Source organism: Lolium perenne, chromosome 7, assembly GCF_019359855.2.
Source record: "Lolium perenne isolate Kyuss_39 chromosome 7, Kyuss_2.0, whole genome shotgun sequence".
Classification (NCBI taxonomy): domain Eukaryota; kingdom Viridiplantae; phylum Streptophyta; class Magnoliopsida; order Poales; family Poaceae; genus Lolium; species Lolium perenne.
Window position 1 is genome coordinate 220,704,694 of NC_067250.2, and position 19,660 is coordinate 220,724,353.

The 19,660-nt window shown below is 45.1% G+C and overlaps 1 protein-coding gene and 2 long non-coding RNA genes across 4 annotated transcripts; all 3 read right to left on the reverse strand.

The window, feature by feature from the left end:
- Window positions 1–624: 624 nt before the first annotated feature.
- LOC127313599 (uncharacterized) lies at window positions 625–4,823 on the reverse strand. Its single transcript, XR_011749283.1, has 3 exons — window positions 3,942–4,823; window positions 2,040–3,708; window positions 625–1,509 (listed from the first exon to the last, which is right to left on the reverse strand). It is a non-coding gene; the product is annotated as an uncharacterized lncRNA (long non-coding RNA).
- Window positions 4,824–5,930: 1,107 nt separating this feature from the next.
- Window positions 5,931–9,200, reverse strand: LOC127313600 (uncharacterized). Of its 2 annotated transcripts, XR_007859120.2 has the most exons (5): window positions 8,838–9,200; window positions 8,631–8,696; window positions 8,450–8,535; window positions 7,721–8,223; window positions 5,931–7,280 (listed from the first exon to the last, which is right to left on the reverse strand). It is a non-coding gene; the product is annotated as an uncharacterized lncRNA (long non-coding RNA). The 2 variants fall into 2 exon arrangements; XR_007859119.2 differs by having other exon boundaries at window positions 7,721–8,535.
- Window positions 9,201–11,415: 2,215 nt separating this feature from the next.
- On the reverse strand, window positions 11,416–13,305 carry LOC127311994 (uncharacterized). The gene is made up of 2 exons (XM_051342470.2): window positions 13,007–13,305; window positions 11,416–12,910 (listed from the first exon to the last, which is right to left on the reverse strand). Exons 1-2 carry the CDS (start codon window positions 13,241–13,243, stop codon window positions 11,507–11,509), a joined length of 1,641 nt encoding a protein of 546 aa, XP_051198430.1. The 5' UTR covers window positions 13,244–13,305; the 3' UTR covers window positions 11,416–11,506.
- Window positions 13,306–19,660: the final 6,355 nt, after the last annotated feature.

Consider the following 19,660-nt stretch of genomic DNA (forward strand, 5'->3'; position numbering starts at 1 on the left):
ATGGGTGGATCGGCTCTTTGAGCCGATTCACAGGACAACCTGAGAGCCGATCGAGGCTCGTATTTAATGTTTACGTGTATGCCATGCAGGAAACTAAGCGAGGCACATCCATCACCTTCGACCGAGGTATAGGTCAGGTGGCACGCCCTTGCACCAGCATCGGACGTGCGTGCCGAGTCTTTGCGGGCCGTCGCTCGGAGGGACCAGGGCCAGCCGCAGTCCTGGGAGCCTCCCGGCTCTACCGTGTTGCCCGTCGCTGCTCGCCGGTGGGTTTCTGACCGCAACAGCTTGATAACAGAATTACGAGCTGTTGTTTATTATCTCTTGATGATTGATACATGTATATGCAATAACTGAATTATCCAGCAAAAAAGATCCCATACAATGGAAGGCCGAGTTCCTTATAGGACTATTTCATACTAGGAAGCAGTGGCACGGCGGCACGCCGCGCCCGTGAGGCATGCAAGGAATGCCCTGCATTAGGGATAGGTATTGATGCTAGGAATAATCATACAGAAGAGCAAGGAGCAGCCAACATTGTTAATAATAGACACTGTTAATAATAATTTCATTGCATGGTTCATTGACTTGGCCTAGACAAAGAGATCACAACAGAGCATAGATACTTGCCCAAATCAGAACATATTCTTGATGACAAATCAGTAAAGTAGGATGGTAAGATGAATGTCTGCCATTGCCTAGTTTCTGAGACTTCAGTAGTCGTTGGAGACGAGAATGATGGCTTAGTCTAGCAGGCATGGTGGAAAAACTAAGACAGGGGATCTTCGATTATACAAAGCCACGTAATATTACAGTAGTTGAGGTATTACTTCATTAGAGGTACTCAATATTACAGTAGCTAATTGGTCTTACCATATACCTGAATTTAGTAAAAGAAATTTGATAACATAGTGGGACTATGAATCACTGAAATCTTCAGTGGCAACCAATAATCTATCAACGGTGCTGCATTTTATAAATGTTGGTTGGTGGGAATATCACTGGACCATTATTACATAAACCATAAAAGACTCTAAAGTCTAAATAAACCCTGGAGATGTATATTGCTGCATCTGGTGTAATTTATTAGTAACCTATCAGTAAATGAAAAGTGAATTTTAAAGGAACCCTTAAATCCGAACTCACAATTCCTAGGTCCCAGCCAGCGGTACAATCACTTTCCATTGATAAGAGTTCAAGGACACGTACTTCAGCAGTATCCCTTCCATTGCTCAGATCGGATCCTACATGAAGTAATGCATGCAAGATCAACACCACACGATTAACAGTTTTGCTTTACAAAGAAAAGAATAACCAAGAAGTGAAGAGTAGGTAAAAGGTAAAGAAAGCTCTATAGTCGCCAAGGCTACAGTAACCACCATGGAATAAATTAGAGATATCTACTCAAAAGAAGACATTACAATCACTTTCCGTTGATAAGAGTTCAAATTATATGTGCCTTCTAGAGCCAGCTTCACATGAACCACCAATAACTGCACATGCCAACCGCTGGCATCAAAAAAAAAAAACTTCAGTGTAAACCACAAATAGACAACAAAACAATGATCACCGAGTTGCTACAAAAAGTCATTCAAATATGTAGTTTAAATAATCAAAAAAATTGTGGAGTAGAAGACTGATATGGAAAAGCAGAGGTAAGTACACATAGGGAGTAAAATGTAAGGAAAACCGAAGAATAGTTTGTTGCACAAATCTGAAAGTTTATTAATTCTATCAGCAAGAAATTCAAGAATACAATTCCAACTGTCATCCAATAGTGTACTAAGAGCAATTCAAAGAGTATGCTGCTAAGTCCATTTCCCCTAAGCACTGCAACAATTTTCAGTACGTAGCAAACATATGTCTGTAATCTTCTTGCATGATTTTAAAAACATTTACCACTCCTTGCTTTCATGTTACCATCAAAACAGTAGATGGAAATACAATTAAACTACAACTTAGAAGTCTGATCCTCACGTCATGAGAAAAATAATGGCTTGTTTAGAAATGTATCTTGCAATTCAAAAAGGATAACTAACCTGAGGTTTCTATTTGATGCAATTGGGGATATGTAAAGTCGTGTGTCAGCAGACATATTTGTAATCAAGGTATTTACGACATCTTGATTCTTCACTCCTGATGCTATTGAATCCAACAGGGTAATCATGTCGTCGTGGACCTTGCCTTTCCTGTACTGAAAACGTAAGGTCACCCAAAAGAAGTATGAGCTTGTACACAAACCATCAAGTTGCTGATAAATTCTATGATCAATGTACTCCTTTCGCCATGAACGAAACACTCTCTCTAGGGTACGGAGAGAGAAAGAGAGAAGTGGCAGCTTGGAATGCAGAATAGAGAAACAGCAGGAGTAACAAAAGAGAGAGGCAGCACGCCAACATACAGAGAAGTACTCTGCATTGGTAGACTTTGTGCAGCGGGACAAAAATGAGATTTAAGATTCTTCAAGGTACAAACAGGAGATACAACACCCAGACAAAAACACGTCAATGATCTGAAGCTGGTCATATCACAATAGTAGCCGTGTTGTAGATTTGATTGCAGTGTCAAGGTACTTGAATCAATGAAAGCAGTATTTGTTTATCTTTGATAGATTGGTTTCAGACTTTAACCCAGAACTCAGTATATTGTTCATATAAATAGAAGGGAAATTTAAAGCTTAATGGTTGAATATCTATGCTAATCATATACAATGTTAAACTATAAACATTGCATACCTCCTAAGAGAATATAAAGAAGTAAAAAACGGAAGCAGCAACTATTTTTATTTTAGTTGTTCCGGAATTATGGATGACTGGCAATCTAACAGGTTCAGTGAATCAGGGGAATTATGTTATTAACACTCCGAACTTATTTTTCAGCATTGTAACATGCGATGTCTTGACAACAAATACATAAAATCAGATGCTAATTACTCAGCACGTGAAAAGCAAGAGACCAAGGTACATGCCTATCAGACTAAACCTAATAGTCCTACATGAATCTTCTGAATCAAAATTATCCAAGCATATGCATCATGAAATTAATCTTGCCTGCTTGTTCCACACACAAAACTCTAGTACATCAAAGCACTTCACAATAATTTATCACTTCATACAAGTTTTTCATCAATTGGACCGGGAAACCAAAAATAGTGGGTTGAATTATCCAAAAAAATACCACAGTTAGCAATAACACGCAATATCACGTGGAATATCTAAAATAACCATTTAAGTCAACCTAAATGGTCCCTTGTTCATTTATCTATCTGTAATAAAATTCATATTTTTTTACATAAATTATTCTTCTCCTGTAGTTGTCACTTTGTCAGCAACATACAGCTAAACATATAATGTTTTTGCATCCAAACCGAAAAGAATATAGAAACATGCTGGTAGCATAAGTAATTTGCCAATTACCTAGGCAAATTCCCCTCTTGTGAGAGTCCATAACAAATGTAAAATTGTAGCTGAACTGGCATCCATCGTTAAAACATTTGGTCCAACACATACCCAAATACTAATTCCTCAGAACAACCAGCAGGGGCATAAATTCCCACATTGTCAGTAGTGAGTCGTGGGCATGAAGGTCTACCATTCAGTCCAAAAGTGAACACAGTGTGATGTCCATCCAGCAGAAAATTGACCAATAGCAAGAACTAAGGGGACTATTATTTCACCAACTGTATGCATCTTCCATGGCATCAATTTCCTGCATATGGATCATACAAACAACAATCAATCGAAAATGCATAACTAAAATTGTATCAAAACAGAGGATTCAGAATAGCCAAAAAGATAATATACATAGAAACTATCTTTACTTCGACCAGAAGAGCAACCTAGGAGATACGGAATCAAAACCAGCATGAAAAAAGACACCACGCAGCAGAGCAATCTATGAGTGACGGAATCAAAACCAGCATAAAAGAACATAGTACATACCAACAGAAGAAATTTTGTCGAGCATCACGCTACCATGGAGAATCTCTCTGCTGAACTGGCCGTCGAGCACACTCACCACACAAGAGGACGATGGCACCACGGCCGAAGCCAAAATTCGTGCGGTGAGGGCGGCGATGACCGAGTGACCTCGCTGGATGAACGCTGCACTGGAGGAGCTCGACGTCGTCAGACCGAGGAGATGGAGGAGGAGAAGGCATGGCTGGCATGCCAGAAGTGCTCGCAGCCGTCGTGGTACTGCTCCCGTCGGCTTCACGACCCGAGGGGGAATTCCGGAACAACGGGCCGCGGTATCTCCGCGACAGGTGAAGTCCTTCCTCACCATTGGCTGGCCCACCAGCGCCACCGTCGTCGCTGCCCGCCGCGCCACGCGCCGTTACACACAGGGCACTTGTAGGGGAGAGGAGAGAACATGCCCCAAAGGGAGTTGTGGGCAGCCGGCGACGTCACCGTGAACGCCGCGAACATCGGAAAAACATATACGCGAACGCACACGCCGGCGACAACGGATGACCCCGCAGGGAAGCAGTAGGAGTAGGCGGACCTCGTTGGCCTCTCCCTCCCGCCAGGCCGCCACCACCTGCTCTGCATCGCATCTCCCTCCCGCCACCACCTGCTCTGCATCGCATCTAGAGATGGCACTGATGTAAGACATGGAGAACTCGGGGGGGCAGGATTGGCCATCCCGCGCCATGGACGTGGACACCTCTTGTGGGGAAAGAGAAGGGGACAGGATTGGCTAAGCAGAGGAGAGGTTCGCTGCTAGTGGGGAAGAGGGGCTTGGCTTCATCTTTGGTGAACACGTAGGGAGGACAAAGAAACGAGAGGAAGATTCGGGACTCCAAAGGGTAGACGATGACTGAATCAGACGATGACTGAATCACTGTTTTGACTACCGCTTTGACCGGACTGAATCACACATACAGATTCTTACTCAATCGAAGGAAAAGAGCAACCGGCTAGATGCAAAGACTCCGTATTGATATGACCAACTCAGCCGGTAACCGGTAGCCTCATCGACCAGGGAAAAAAAGGAGAAAGCAAATCGATCTAGTCAAACAACAGAAGGGATAACGCGTGTCACGCAGCGAGAGGAGCAAAACCATGGAAATTATGATATTAACAGTGCCCAAAACGCTAAGAAGGACACTAAGTTGACTGTCTTTTATATAGGGTATAATATAATGTCTTGAAGGTTGATACTGCGTCTTATCATCATCGATAGATCTGACTTCTGCATAAAATCGATACGTTATTGTTTGTTTGTTCTGCTGTTTAGCAGTTATCGTTGGAGTGCTGACTTCTTCTCCAACTGAAGAAAATTGTGTTATTCATGTCCTTTTCAATACTGTATAACAATCTGCCACTGCTGGAAGAATGTTGAAAGGCTCATTAATTTCCTTTTGAATGCTGTTTCCCTACGAAATTCCATACTATATATTGTGGATTTTCCTGAGAAGTCCTTTTGCTCGAATGGTGCTTGAGAGAGTTATCCACTGTTGTAGAAAATTGACCGCAATACTATTACTAGAAGTATGTACAAACTATGCAGGGTTTAGGAGTATTTTGTCGTATGGGTGGAAGAAAGCTGAGTCTCATTGTGTGTACTAGTAGCTGGAGCGCCCCATGGGGCGCTTCCTAGCCGGTAATGTGCGTCCCAATTTGGGCAATTGCATGTGGAAGATGCATTCAATATACAGGTTACCAAATTCAGCAATTGGAAAAAAAAAGTAGCATAGCCACATGTTCAAAAGCAAAAGCATGTAGTAACAAATGAAAACTTATGTTGCTCATAAATAAACATTGACACTTCTCGACAGGTTCATGGAACAACAATTATCCACGTCTCCAAAGCAAAATCATATAGTAAACAAAAATACATAAAGAAATTAGCATGAAATATCAGAGATCACTCAGATAGTCAGATAATGCAGTAGACGAACAAATTAATCAGGATCAAATCGTTTCCCAAAAGAAGCAACACATTATTAGTACTTCAGATCAGTACCATGCCATACATTCAGGATTTTCAGTTGAGCTCGAACAATATTTCTAGTTAAACAAAGCGAACTACCAACTGCTACTACAATTACAAAGGTATGCAAACAATGCAATCTAAGATGAGGGGAACTCAGTGATAGCATTGGTGCCCTCATAGACAGCGAGAGGAGGGATGAGGCAGACACAGGTCTGGATCACCCAGGAGGCGATGGTTGGCTTCTTGTTGTAGCGGACGCGATTGGCAGCCTCGCAGACAGCTCCTCAAAGATGTTGATGAATGAGTTCATTATGGACATGGCCTTGCAGGAGATGGCGATGTCAAGGGTGGGCCTGCTTGAGTACCTTGAAGTAGATTTTCTAGGCCTCCACGCTTTTCTTTCCTTTCTCTTCCTACCCCTCATCTAAGTGTCAGCATTATTAGGGGAGCTTTTCTTCTCCTTAAGTTTGCAAGCTGACCAAACTGTTCATATGCACGGGATCTTATTTTTTATATCTTATATAGACTCTGCTTAAATTAGAAATACCCGAGTGGTCAACTCCCAGCACTTGAAAGACACCTTTAATATTGTAACACTCCGCAACAAAGTGATTAGCTGTTTAACTATACAACCAACCAAAGGGACACTGAGCATGAACCAAAATGTTCGGTTTCCGAAGAACTGCCTGACATATATACATTGCTTAATTAGGAGCCTGACAAAAAAAATGGTTTTCCCACCTAAACATTCCCAAATTGCAGTAACAGTCTCGTCTATGAGCCCACCCGATTCCCTAATTTGACTACAACACTGCTCTAAAACTATACTAATTAGTACGGAGATAACTAATATGCAATTTTTTTTTGGCTTATATTTAAGAATCAAGCAAACACATGTTGCACATAATTCAGAGAGGCATTTCTATATACAAGTAATATCAAAACTGAATATGCAAATGGGAACACTAAAAGTTCGACAACCCAATGCCAAAAAGTACTAAACATGAAACTATGCTAATTACTGAAGACCAGTAACATACAACTTATATTAGCTATTAATGGTGTAAGCTCTTGTTGAAATGATCTGATACCTTTATGCTGCAAGATCAGGGGTTAGAATTTGACAGTTTGTATTTAATCATCACAGAACATTGGACATTCCATGCATGTTTATTTATATGAAAAATACCAGAATAAAGGCAGGAGGCATTACAGAAAATTAATACATTGCAAGCTACTTCAATGCTGAAACTGGTAGGAGCTCACCCTCTCATTCTTTTTAGTAACATCATTATACCTGATCTGGCCTCTACCGTCCAACTGTCCTAATCTTCATAATATACCTGGCAGAGGCAACAATCTTGATTTGGGTTACTGTCTCCGACATTCAGTCACAAATTCTGCCAGTAGGTTACATTTATGCTAGAGATTTCAAAGATTTAACTTTCTTTCTTTTAGATAAATAGCCAAAAAGAAATATCAAAGTGCATGAGCATGGTGTTATTAGCGAGGGATAACACAGCAGCATGATGGGCTACCAAAAGCACAGGGTAGCAGTGCAGAACAATCATTTTCATAAATGAATGGAAATTAACAACTAACACTTTAATACATCTCGGCAAGAAAGGAAAAGATATTTTTGTGCACATACAAGGTATGAATTTTGCCTCCTACATAGGAATATATAGAATGGATTGCTTACAAAAATTACTTTGGATGACATCACTAAAAAGCTATTTGAAATTAAACTATTAAATGTGAAGCAACACGAGCGAAATGATACCTGAAGCAAGAGCTCAGTTCCCGTGTTCCTAGCTTCAAGGATTAAAGGAACATGACACATCCCCTTGAAACTGCATTAGGGGTAGAGACTAATGTACTGGTTTACCAAATTTTCCATATTCTTGGCTAAAATATTTATAGAATACAAAAAGAAAATGGAAAAAATAAGGTATGTTAAGCTGCTGGCCTTTGCTAATCGAAGAGAGGAAGCGAGTTTATCTAGAAGCAATGGAATGGCGAAGGGCTAAAAATATGGTGTTGCACAAAAGGCATGCTGCGAAGATTTGAACATGTTAGACACAGAAATAAATAACAGGAAGGCTTCATGTACAAAATGGAAAGCTGATATAGTAACAAATAACTCCAATAGCTTCATTCAACAAATAGTAGTTGTAATGCCAACACATATGTTTATCTAAAAAAAACTCTTTGACGGTAAATTCTTTGTCCATACCATCAATGTCCTAGGTGCTCCACCCCTCATAGCACCTAAATTATGAGCTGCTGCATATATTCACAAGCCAAATAATTGGCTGTTGTTAGTACATTTCAAGGTGGTGTGGAGTGTTTAAAATATGTTTAGCTTGGCATTGACAGATCAAAGATTTTTTAGGAGACATGTAAAACAATATGTATCAACTACAGGAATTTTGGAAGTAATAATAAATAAACATAAAAAGCCTGGCTAATAAATACATAGTGTAAATACCAAATTCAGAACAATCCTGACATTCTCCATTGAACCATTCTCTTCAAGATCACGCCAACTCCAATAGTAGCAAATACAATGGAAAAATTGTCATCTTCACCATTACCCTGGTAGATCAAGAAAATTAGATCAATCAAAAAGTAATGATTCAGTTACGGGAAAAAAGGTCCCCATGGGTAAATCCGAATAGATCATCACCTACCTGCTGAATCAGAATAAGAACTATTTGAGTAATAATCTACACAAATCTTGCAGAACACTGTCGACCCTGACGTGCAAAAAACAAAACCATCTATATTAGGGTCTCCTCAGCGCTTACAACCAATCCATATGCGAGAGATGGATGCCTAAAAAAAGAAACGGGTAACTTTCTCATCTTCGCCTCCGATGGTGGATGCAAAGGTTGTACCTGCGTCGTTGTTGCTGTTGAGGAAGGGCAACAGACAGGCAATGAGGTCGTCATTCACGTGGTCTCAAGGAAGCAGTGGTGTGATCCGACGGGAGGAGCAGAGAGGATGGAGCATCGTTGTAGCAGACGCCGGGTCGGGGAAGGCACCGGCTGGCGGCGCCGATGTGGCAGAGGCGAAGGCGGAGCGACGCTTAGCCCAGGAGGCCGCCATTCCGGCGCGGTGGTTGTGCAGTCACCTCGCATCTTGGAAATCTCGGGCATCGATTGTGGACGGTGGCGAGTCACCGGCGAGGAGAGGACCCGGGGCGAATCGGCGGAGGGCCCGTGAGGCCGTGACTGCGCGAGAGCGGAGCGGGGCTGCGGCTAGGGTTTCTACCGTCTGTGCCTCGTTTATATACGTCGCACTGAAATATATCAATGGTTGCCATCAATCGGAGGTCACGATCGGACGGACGCAGAGGCAAGCACGCTGAACCAACCAGCGAGCGGAGGTGGCTTCACGAGAGTGGCGACAAATCCATCGCCCAACCCATGCGCGCCGGGTGGGGATCGTGGATAGCCCCAGAGGCCTCCCTACCCACACGCACTTGCTTGTTCTTAATACTAGCTGTCTAACTGGCCTGAAATTTTTAGAATCATTCAGCAGTATAATTTAAAAAGTTCTTGAATGTCAACATGAATATTCTACTGTTCATGTCAACTGGTCATATCATCGAAGAAAAATGAAGTTGTCGATTTCATTTGTATTTTACGTGTAATATTTTTTCTTTTCTATTTATTACTTTTGTACAAGCTGTAGCAAGGTATAGTAATCTCTCCATACCGGTTTATAGGACTATTACATATTTCAATAAAAAAAATTCGACTACCAATTTGGTCAATAAAATATAAAATATACATCACAAAATTATACTATTAAAAAATTCGTTTGAATACGAATCTAATTGTATAATTTTTGTGACATATATCTAAAGTTTTGTTGATCAAATTTGTAGTCAAACTTATTTCTCGAAATGTCTAATTGTCCTGTTAACCGGTATGGAGGTAGTAGTTAATGAGAGGATGATAAATATTTTCCAAATGATTAATAGTAAGATACAGTTTGCATTTTGAATTAATCGAACCTTAATTGCATGCCCAGGAGGTGGAGGATTAGAGGGCTGTCCTGCAGCCTGCTATTGCTGGTCTGCTGGTCTCTGGATGGTTCCATGAACAAACACATCTCGCTGCACGCCATGTGGTTGTTACCCTTTTGTTTACCATTGTCTTCATTTATTCCAGTTTGACATTTTTTTTTCATATGCACATATAATGTAAGCTACTCCTTCACATTTTGCATATGTTATAAGTTCCTACGTAGGATACATGCGAATGCGATACATGCACGCTAAAACATCAACTCTTATATAAGTGTAAGGCACGTGCCTTTTACTAGTTAGATTCATATGTAGTTTGATGTACAACCTTGGGAGCCATGTATTCTGGGTCAATAATCCTACAACTACAGGATCATTACGGGCAAGGCGTGGCCTGCTACGGTTGCAGGGCTGGCTCTGACCCAGGGCAAGAAATGCGACCGCCCGGGGTTCAATCAAAACGGGGGTCCATTATTTCTAGCACAGTGCATATAGGAAAAGATAGAAGAAAAAATTAGGTCCATCTAGCATGCACACAGCTAAATAGGACCCATTTATAAAGTTCGTCCTGGAGCCCTCAAAATCCTAGAGCCGGCCCTGTACGGTTGGGCCTGGTTTGGGGTTGGTTAATTTTCTAGCAAATCACAGCACACAAGTACACAACTCCTTAACACGTCATCCCATAAATCCATTTTGTAAACAAAGTGCCTGTAGATGTAGCATTACTGTGATAACAAAAATTGCGGACAGTAACCGTATGCAATGTAGGGCTTGCACCTTGATAACAAAAATTGCGAGCTGATTCTTTTTTTTTTTTGCGAATAGGACACTGGCATTAAAAGAAACACCGAACCGAACAGTACAAAGCAGCTCAAGAAAAACGAAAATTACAACGAAATCCTTGCGAAGCCCTTCATCTTCAACCTCCAGACCGTGTCGACGGCGCGCCGCCGCTGCCGCTCCTCCCTGAGCTAGCCTGACGTTGTTGATTGCGGACGGGAAGTCGCCGAACGGGTCGAAAAGACCACATCCGTCACAGAGACGAAGAAGTAGGTTGAACTGCCGATGAAGCTCCTTGACGATCCGAAGATCCCCACAGCCAGACGAAATCCTCGAAGACCACACCATACCCACAAGCTTCTCGACGTAGCCGTCGAGATGAGATTGAAGCCGGAGAAATATTATTGCACGAGGCGCCGCCACCACCACCTGAGCTTTTTTGCCGCCCCTACAAACAAAAGCCCTAAAGACGGGAAGCGAAGCTCCCAAAACTGGGAAACGGAGCCCTCCCGCCGACGAGGGCTGCGATCTGCCCCACCTTTATGGCCAGAAGGCCACAGAGGCGGCCAGATCGGAGGCGGCCGCGGACGGGAGGCAGATCACCCTAATCGCCTGAGGTCACGAGCGAAGAGGTACGTACAACCAGTAAGCTGCGAGCTGATTCTTGGCTCATCTTCTTGCTTATTATCTTTTGATGGTCGATACATGTATATGCAATATTCTGATGGATAAGCCGGTGTACGCCCTTTTTTGTTAGTCTCTGTCCATTTTGTGTAGTAATTTGCTTCGAACGCCGTCGTCCCTCACGGCCTTGTCTAGTACCTCATCTGCGGTGAATGGCGGCGGGAGCGTGCATGGCTCGCACGTGGCGACGTACTTCTCCCTGGACTCCATCATGAAGTCCCACTCGCGGCCTCTCCTGGGACATGCCATGGACTCGGGACAGAGCTCCACGGCCTTCTCCGGCACGGTGGGCTTGTAGCGTAGCAGCGCGGCGTACTGCGTGAGCACGTGCAGCATGTACTCGTAGACGACCTCCATGTCCATCTCCTCCCTCGCGAAGCCGCTGCCTTCCTGGCCCATGCGCCGCGCCTCCTCTGGGTGGGCGTTGCCCCAGTCGACGGCGAACTTGATGGCGCGGCACTTGTCGGCGAGGTCGATGGGCCAGTAGTGTTTACCGGCGACGAGCCCCCTCGAGAAGAAGTCCCTGTAGGGCGTGTCGAGGGCGAGCATGGGCGAGTCGCATGCGAGGATGTACTTCTCGCTCACCGACCACGCCCGCCCCGCCACGTAGATCTTGTACCTGTACCGGCACTGCTTGGCCAAGCTGGAGTCCTTGAACCCGTTCCGGACGGCGGCGGCCCAGTTCTGCGCGAAGAGCCGCGCGTTCCAGTCCTTGCCGGCGGCCGAGTCGTTGTTGCACCTGAAGAGGTCGCGGCGCGCCTCGGACACGCCGGGGTTGCCCTTCCAGAACGCGTAGGGCTCCCGCTCCTGCCACGGGAGGCGCGCGTTCTCCCTGCCGACCTCCTCGATGAGCGGCGCCCACGGGCGGATGTTCACCTCGGACCAGCCCCAGAAGGACCAGTCAGGCCAGAGGATGGCGACCTCCTTGTCCACGTCCTTGCAGTAGCGGAACAGCGGCGGCGCGGCGGAAGGGTCGTCGTGGAAGTCGGCGGCGCGCACCCTGATGACGTCGCCCGTGGCGAACATCATGTCGACGTCCGGGACGCGGCCGGGGTAGCGTGCAAGCAGCTGCAGGATGCCCCACTCGGTGAAGACGTCTCGCGTCTGGTACGACGGGCGGTACTTCTCTACGTAGGCGCGCCCGGACACCACCACCAGCCGGAGCTCGGCGTGGCGCTGGGCGCGCTCCACGGCGTCGCGCGTGATCCCGGCTGTGCGCCACGGCTCGAGGTCCGTGTGGATATGCCGAAAGTAGTCCGGGCACCATGGCGGCGGCACTCCCGGAGACGATGACGACGGTGAGGGTTCTGGCGCTAGTGATGCACCCCTGCGGCACAGAGCCGGGCCCGACGTGCCGTTGGCGTCGCAGCTGAAGGGTATTGGTATGAGGTGCGCCGTGGATGAGCGGGCGCGGAAGTGACAACCACGCCGGCTGACGCTGCCGCTGCTGGTGCCCGCCAGGAAAGAATAATACTGTTGGGTTCGTGATGATGCATAAGAGCTAATTAATCAGTACGCACTAGTTTGATCATGGGTTCTTACAGTGCAAACATAAGAACATGTACTCACGTCAGCGTCGAGGTGGATCCATTTGGTTCTGACGAGGAAAGCCAAAAACACAATGGTGCCGATGACTACTCCAACGCCGCCGCACGTGGATGTGTTCCGGCATGGCTTCGTCGTGGGAGATGGCGACGGCTGATGCTCGACCGCCGGATCGTCGACCATCTCGGCCCCAGCTGGACGAGACGGCGGCGCCATCGCTGCCTTCTCTTCCTCGTCGTCTGCTGTGCTGAAACGCTTCATCCAACTATAGTTTAACTGGCTAGTACGCGCGAACTCAAGAGGAAAATGAGAAGCGATCTCCAATTCTGCCCAGATGCGTCTACTCCGAGTTCACATGGACATGGAGTGATATGATAAACATAGGAAGTACATATTTTCTAGTAGTAGCATACTAGCATATCACAATAAGTCAATAAACATTATAGTACTCTATTTCTTTTAGATTTAATATTTAAGTCCCTTCTAATATAAGCCATTTTAGCAAACTATTTTAGTTATGGAAGTGATATTAACATTTTTCTATATTATTTGGTTGTGGCATTACAAGAAAAGTTAGCATCTATAGATCGTATTAAACTAATATAAGCCTCGCCTACCTGATATTTAAAACATTGTTCTTTTACAGAAAAAAAATGTGGCATTTGTTGTGGATATATCGTCATGCTGCAAAAATTGACCTTGCATAATGCCAATCTATCTATACTTCTTATAAAGCAAAACGCCACTAACTGCAATTAATGTTAGTCTATCTCTACATGCAAGTCATCCACATCATCTATTCCATTAGCCAATAAAATGTTCATGTCATCCCCACTAACATTCATTATTGTTGTATCCTTGCATGCAAGCTATCCATGTCACCATTTTTTTTCATTCAATTGTGCACATAACTAATTTATAGCCATTAAATATAAAAAATAATGTAAATCAAATTTAGCATCTCGACTATTTTGACCAATTGAATCTTGCCTTGCGTACTTCTATAGACAATTCATAGTTCATGTGTATTATACTATTTAATTTATACAATACAATTTTTAGAATATTTTCAAAACAACGCGTGGGGTATCCTTCTAGTTATGAATACACATCAACGCGTGGGGTATCTTTCTAGTTATGAATACACATCAACGCGCGGGGTATCCTTCTAGTTATGAATACACGTTATAGTAAACACATAACAGTCGATAAAGCTTCAATAACAAATATCTTTTTTACGGTTTTGCTAGTTTCTTGGCCAGCGGAAAACTAATTTAGTTTCAGTCGAGTCTTAACCGTTAGATTTCTTTCGTCTAATGGTGAGTTGCAACTAAAATTTAAATTTAACATCTAATTGAGAACCAAGTTAATTTACAATCGAGTAAGAATTAGGCAAACCCTATTCTATACTGTTAGGAAACAAGAATTTGTGTTTTTCTTCATGCAGAGTGCATATAACTGTATTTTGCACCAAATTTTACGCCAACATGTTACAGATTTACTTTATTTAGAGCGGATACAAGGTCCCGCAAAGCTTCTTGATATGAAAAGATCACCTTTTATACTGTGTGATGAGTTCATTAACTAATTCAAGAAAGTCTAGGTACATACGGATCAGTATGTTAGTACGCGTGGTTAATTATTGAATTGTACATGCAACTGTCCGCATCTATGGTTGGTGGCAATGGCAAGTGAAGGAAGTTGACTATAATTAACGTCAGTGGTATGCACATGCATACGCACGTATATCTTAAGTTAGCGGCAAAGGAAGTTGACTAAAATTAACTTTAGAATTATGTGACTGCCTCCGTAAGTAAGGCTTCTGTTTTGGGCCAAGTCACGTTACAGATGTACGCAAAGGATACTTTGCGCGGCGAGAATTTTTGGGTCTCGGGTGCCACAACATCCTGCACGGAGATGGGGACATAATTATACTGTTACTTAATATGCTAGTGTTTTGTTTTTAGTGCGGAGAGTAAAACGCAATAATGGACGACCTTTACTTAGACTTCTACAACATGAATTTTGTTGAAGTGTATAAGTAGATTGCCTAGTTTTTTTCATAAGTTCGGACTTTTGGTTTAATAGGCTAGTGCATGAAGCTTAACATGGTATCAGAGCCCAGGGTCTCAAGTTCGAGTCATGACTTTCACAATTTATTCTAAAATTATCTTTTCTCCTCGCAGCCGCCGCCGCCTCCTCTTTGCCTCTCTACACGTATTGAATTGTCTTCTTGTCTTCCCGTCACACGTGAGAGGGGGTGTTGAAGTGTATAAGTACATTGCCTAGCCTTTTCTATCAGTTCGGACTTTTGATTCAATTGGCTAGTGCATGAAGCTTAACAAATTTGATTTGCCAGTGACTATCTGTCTCGTACATTTCTGCTACGTTGCTCCATGGGCCTCTTAAACTTTCAGGATAAGAAAGAAAATTTCAAATTATTTGATAAACTAGGTTGTTCCGGTGAGTTATTTGAACCACTTTTAGCCTCTACTGAAACTAGAGGTAGCCAAAAACTTGAGAATGTGCTACAAATTGAAGTTGAAGGTTTGCCACTGCAGATTTACTGTCATGTTGCCCTCCCATGTTTCTAATGCTCGTTTCCACAATTTATTCTAAAATTATCTCCTCTCCTCGCAGCCGCAGTCGCCGCCCGCCCCGACCCTCTGCAGCTTTTGGCACAATTTTGATAATTTGAAGCTAATATTTATTGGTTGAACTATACCAATAATGTGAGATATTTAACAGATTTTTCATGAATGAATATTAGGAAGGTCTGACTAATGGCATCCATTGATCTGCATATATCTAGTTAACTTCCAGTGGCTGAGGTGCAGAAAATGGATTATTTTCTGAAAATTATTTCATTTCATTCTGTATGCTGCACGGGACCTGTGAAATCAACCTTTTCTATGTCATATCCCCTCGTCAAGATGAAGTGAACTTGTCGGAATTAGCACTTGGTCTCATGTATGTTGAGGACGATAACGATGCCGATGAGCTGACGACGAGGAGCTGGTGCCGCGGACTCCATTGGCCGCTGCCTCTGGCTCTCATTATGGCACCGTCCACGTTCCCATCTTTGTTGGCTCGCCCCCAGCTGCTGGCGGGATAGTGGATGAGCACAGGGGGTCGCTGGCTGCCTTGTCCCGCAATTGCTGTTGTTGATGGCGAGGTTGAGGGTAATGCGGCGAGGACCTACGTTGCAGCTGATGTTGTTGGAGTTGATGAAAGTTGGGTGCAGGTGGGTCGGGGCGGCCACCCACTAGTAGGAAAAGCCTCATCAGTGGCGCACGAAAATTCGATTCTGTGGCGCATGGAGGGTGCGCCACAGAAACCTCGCCACAAAAATAAGCTTTCTGTGGCGCATCTGGCCGTGCGCCACAGAATTAAGGTTTTTGTGGCGCACTCGGGCCGGTGCGCCACAGAAATAAGTAGTTCTGTGGCGCATGTGATATAGCTGCGCCACAGAAATAGGTGCGCCACAGAATTATTTTTTGGTGCGCCACAGAACTATCTACAGGTATACTCGATTTTGTGCTCCCTGGTGTATTATACAGGTTTTATACTGGTTTTATACACAGTATACAGGTTATATACTGATATAATATAGACAGATATAATATGGACATATATAATCATCACATCATCATCACATTACTTAGAGCCCGATCGAGTTATACATATAGCTCCATACAACTCATAATCCATGCAAATTAAGAAAGTTCTCATCATCTCTAGATACAAACGAAGTGACACCGGCCGCCGCCTACACTAGGATGAAATAGAGTACCGCCGCGACGATGGTGAGCAAGAGCGAGAGCACAAGGAAGGCCTTCATCTTGCTCTTGTTCGCTTGGTGCACCCTCCACTTGGCAACCGCCTCGTGTCTAGTCGGGTACCCTTTGTAGCAGTTGCCGCTGAACTTGTGCACCTGTTTCTTGCACTCCTCCCACTCCTCGTACACTCCTGGAACCCGCCCCTCGAACACGACGTAGTACGTCATCTCTATGGACACAAGGCATATTAGTATATAACGCAATGGAAAGAGTTAGAGGGTTCACATGCATACATATTCACAAGAATTAAAGCAAGGAAATAATAATAAACCTAAAAGAAATATAGCATCGGTATCACATAAGTAATATGGTTCAACGATAACGACTACAATAGAAATTGAAGTCCAACAACGACGACCACCGTTTCGAGCAAATTAAGCAAGTTTAGTTTACAACACGGTACAAATTGTCTATCGATTCAAAGTAATGCTAGCTAGGCACACCGGCCTCGGTCAACGAGACGTCTTCTTGAGCGGCTCCGGGAACGGCTTGTACAAGTCCTTCGTCGTCCACGTCCTTCCATCACCCTGCCTATGTAGGCGTTCTTCGATATCCCTCTTAGGCAACGCTCTGGCTACGTGTAAGAGCCCCGATCCGTTGGATACATCTTGTAAGATAATTTCCGAGAGCTTTACTTGGATGCGATGGAAGTCTTCTCTAAGATCATCATCACTGATTTCCCCCGACATTTTAATGGGGTCTCGCTTACTAGGTGGCAGAGACATCATCTCTGCATCCTCGACAAACCCTTTAAGGTGATGGAGGACATAGAAGGCCTCCTTAATGCTGCCAGCTGGCTGCTTGATACAAGGGAAGTTGATCACGTGCTTGAACCCGATCTTTTTAGTGTCCGGCCCGAGATATTGCCCATTCTTGTAGAAGGTGCCTCCACTTTTGGAGTAGCCAAGGATAGCCTCATCGAGACCACCCCTTATTCTCGTGTAGTCTTTCTTCGTCGTCGTACTCGACGAGTCGAAATCTTGGGCTAGTGACCACTTTGGATCTAGGATGATGAGTGTGCGTATGTTGTCCCTGCTCAACACATGCAATTGAAATGGAATGTTGTAAATGATAGGAAATGGAAGAATAATATAAGAAATCATAAGTTACGACGGCCGTGAGCGGATGTGTACTTACTCGGGAAAGACAGCGAGAAGAATGGTGTTGCTCTCTTTGTGCATGAGCATGAAGTTCGGAGGTACCGCACCGCCTTGGTCCGTGTCCTTGAGCCGTCCTGGAGCTGGCTATCGCGCATGTAGTAGGGATCCGCTACCGCGATGTGGCGGGGTCTCTCTCTGTTGATCTTCATCTGAAGATTGATCGCGTATAGGCGCACCAAGTTATAGTCGAGCCGTTTCGAGTGAAATAGATTGAAGACGTCCTCGAACGCTATGAAGAAGATATCCGCGGGGTCTTCATTGACGAAGCTCTGGTCGGACGGCACCTTGACCGAGAACACCGGGTAATTTGGATCCTTTTCTTTAAGAAGGACGCTCTCTTGATAATGAATAGAGTGCTGCAAAGGGAGCATTTGTCCACTTGCGAGGTGTTCCATGTCCGGAGGCGGTATAGGTTTACCGACCTCATGACACCGGGGCAAGCCATCCGGGGTAGGTGGTACCATGTCGTCGGCCCGGATCCTCTTAGGAGCAGGCTGGCTCGAAGATGCGCCCTTCTTGGGTCCTCTCTTCCTTCCCTTCTTCACCTGACCTCTGGGGTGCTTGTGGTGCCGATGGTGGTGCTTCGGGTCTTGGTGGTGCTTCGAGGTTGCCGGGGTTGATTTGGGTGGCTCCCCGATGATCGTCTTACGCAGCGTGTTAGGGCTGAAAACGGTAGCAGGCTTGACTTGAGCTGGATTGCCAGCCTCCGGAGGAGTGTCTTGAGAAAGACCCGTGAAGACCAGGCGCTGCTTCGTGATCGTAGGGGACGAGTAAGTTGATCGCCGTGTGTGCGGAAGGCTTGTTCATCCATAGGAGGCATGTACATATCTTGGCTGCGGGCGCCAGTGTTGATGTAGGCATCGATGTCATCATCATCATCTACATCGTTGCCATCAAGTGGCGCCATGTCCTGGACCTTAGGTGGTGGCGGTTGCGATGCCGCCGCTTGGCGTACCGCGTGTCTAGTAGACGGTCGTTGCGGTAGCGCTCCCAACAACTGTTTGTGTCGTCTGGTGGTGACGGTGATCGTCGGTTCCTTCCGGGTGGCGGCGGCGACCGCCGGTTCCTTCAGGGTAGTGGGGCGGCGACCGCCGGTTCCTTCAGGGTAGTGGGGCGGCGACCGCCGTTTCCTTAAGGGTGTCGTCGGCGCGGCGATCTTGGGCCGGATGATAGGGGAGGTGGCGCCGGTGCTTTTCTTAGCACTCGGAAGACCCCCCCAGATGAATCTGGTTCTTCGGCCATGTCATAGGCCATGAGGTGCAATCCCCAAGGACAAAACGTCGCCCTCGTCTGTGCCCGGAGGTTGAAAGGGGGGGAGGGCGTAGCGGTACTCCGGCACTACCATTACCAACTTGACCTTCGCCACGTCTTTCGCCAATGTAGTGCCGTGCATAACGCGGGAAGCCATGACATAGCCGCTAGCAACTTCCACCAACTCGCCGCCGGGCTCCACCGTTTGCAGAAGTATGCATTGTTCATCCTGAGTCAGGGGCGCCATGTTGGGCATCGTGAGATGGCAGTCACGAAAGGCATATATAGTTAAAGAAGATGACGCGAAGGAGTAACTAATGAGTTTACCTCCTTGATGGCGTCGATCTCGGCTACTGTCGATACAAGGGCGGCGGTTGGGGGCGTCGATGCGACCGATTGGAGCTGCGGCGGCGGTTGGAGCTGCGGCG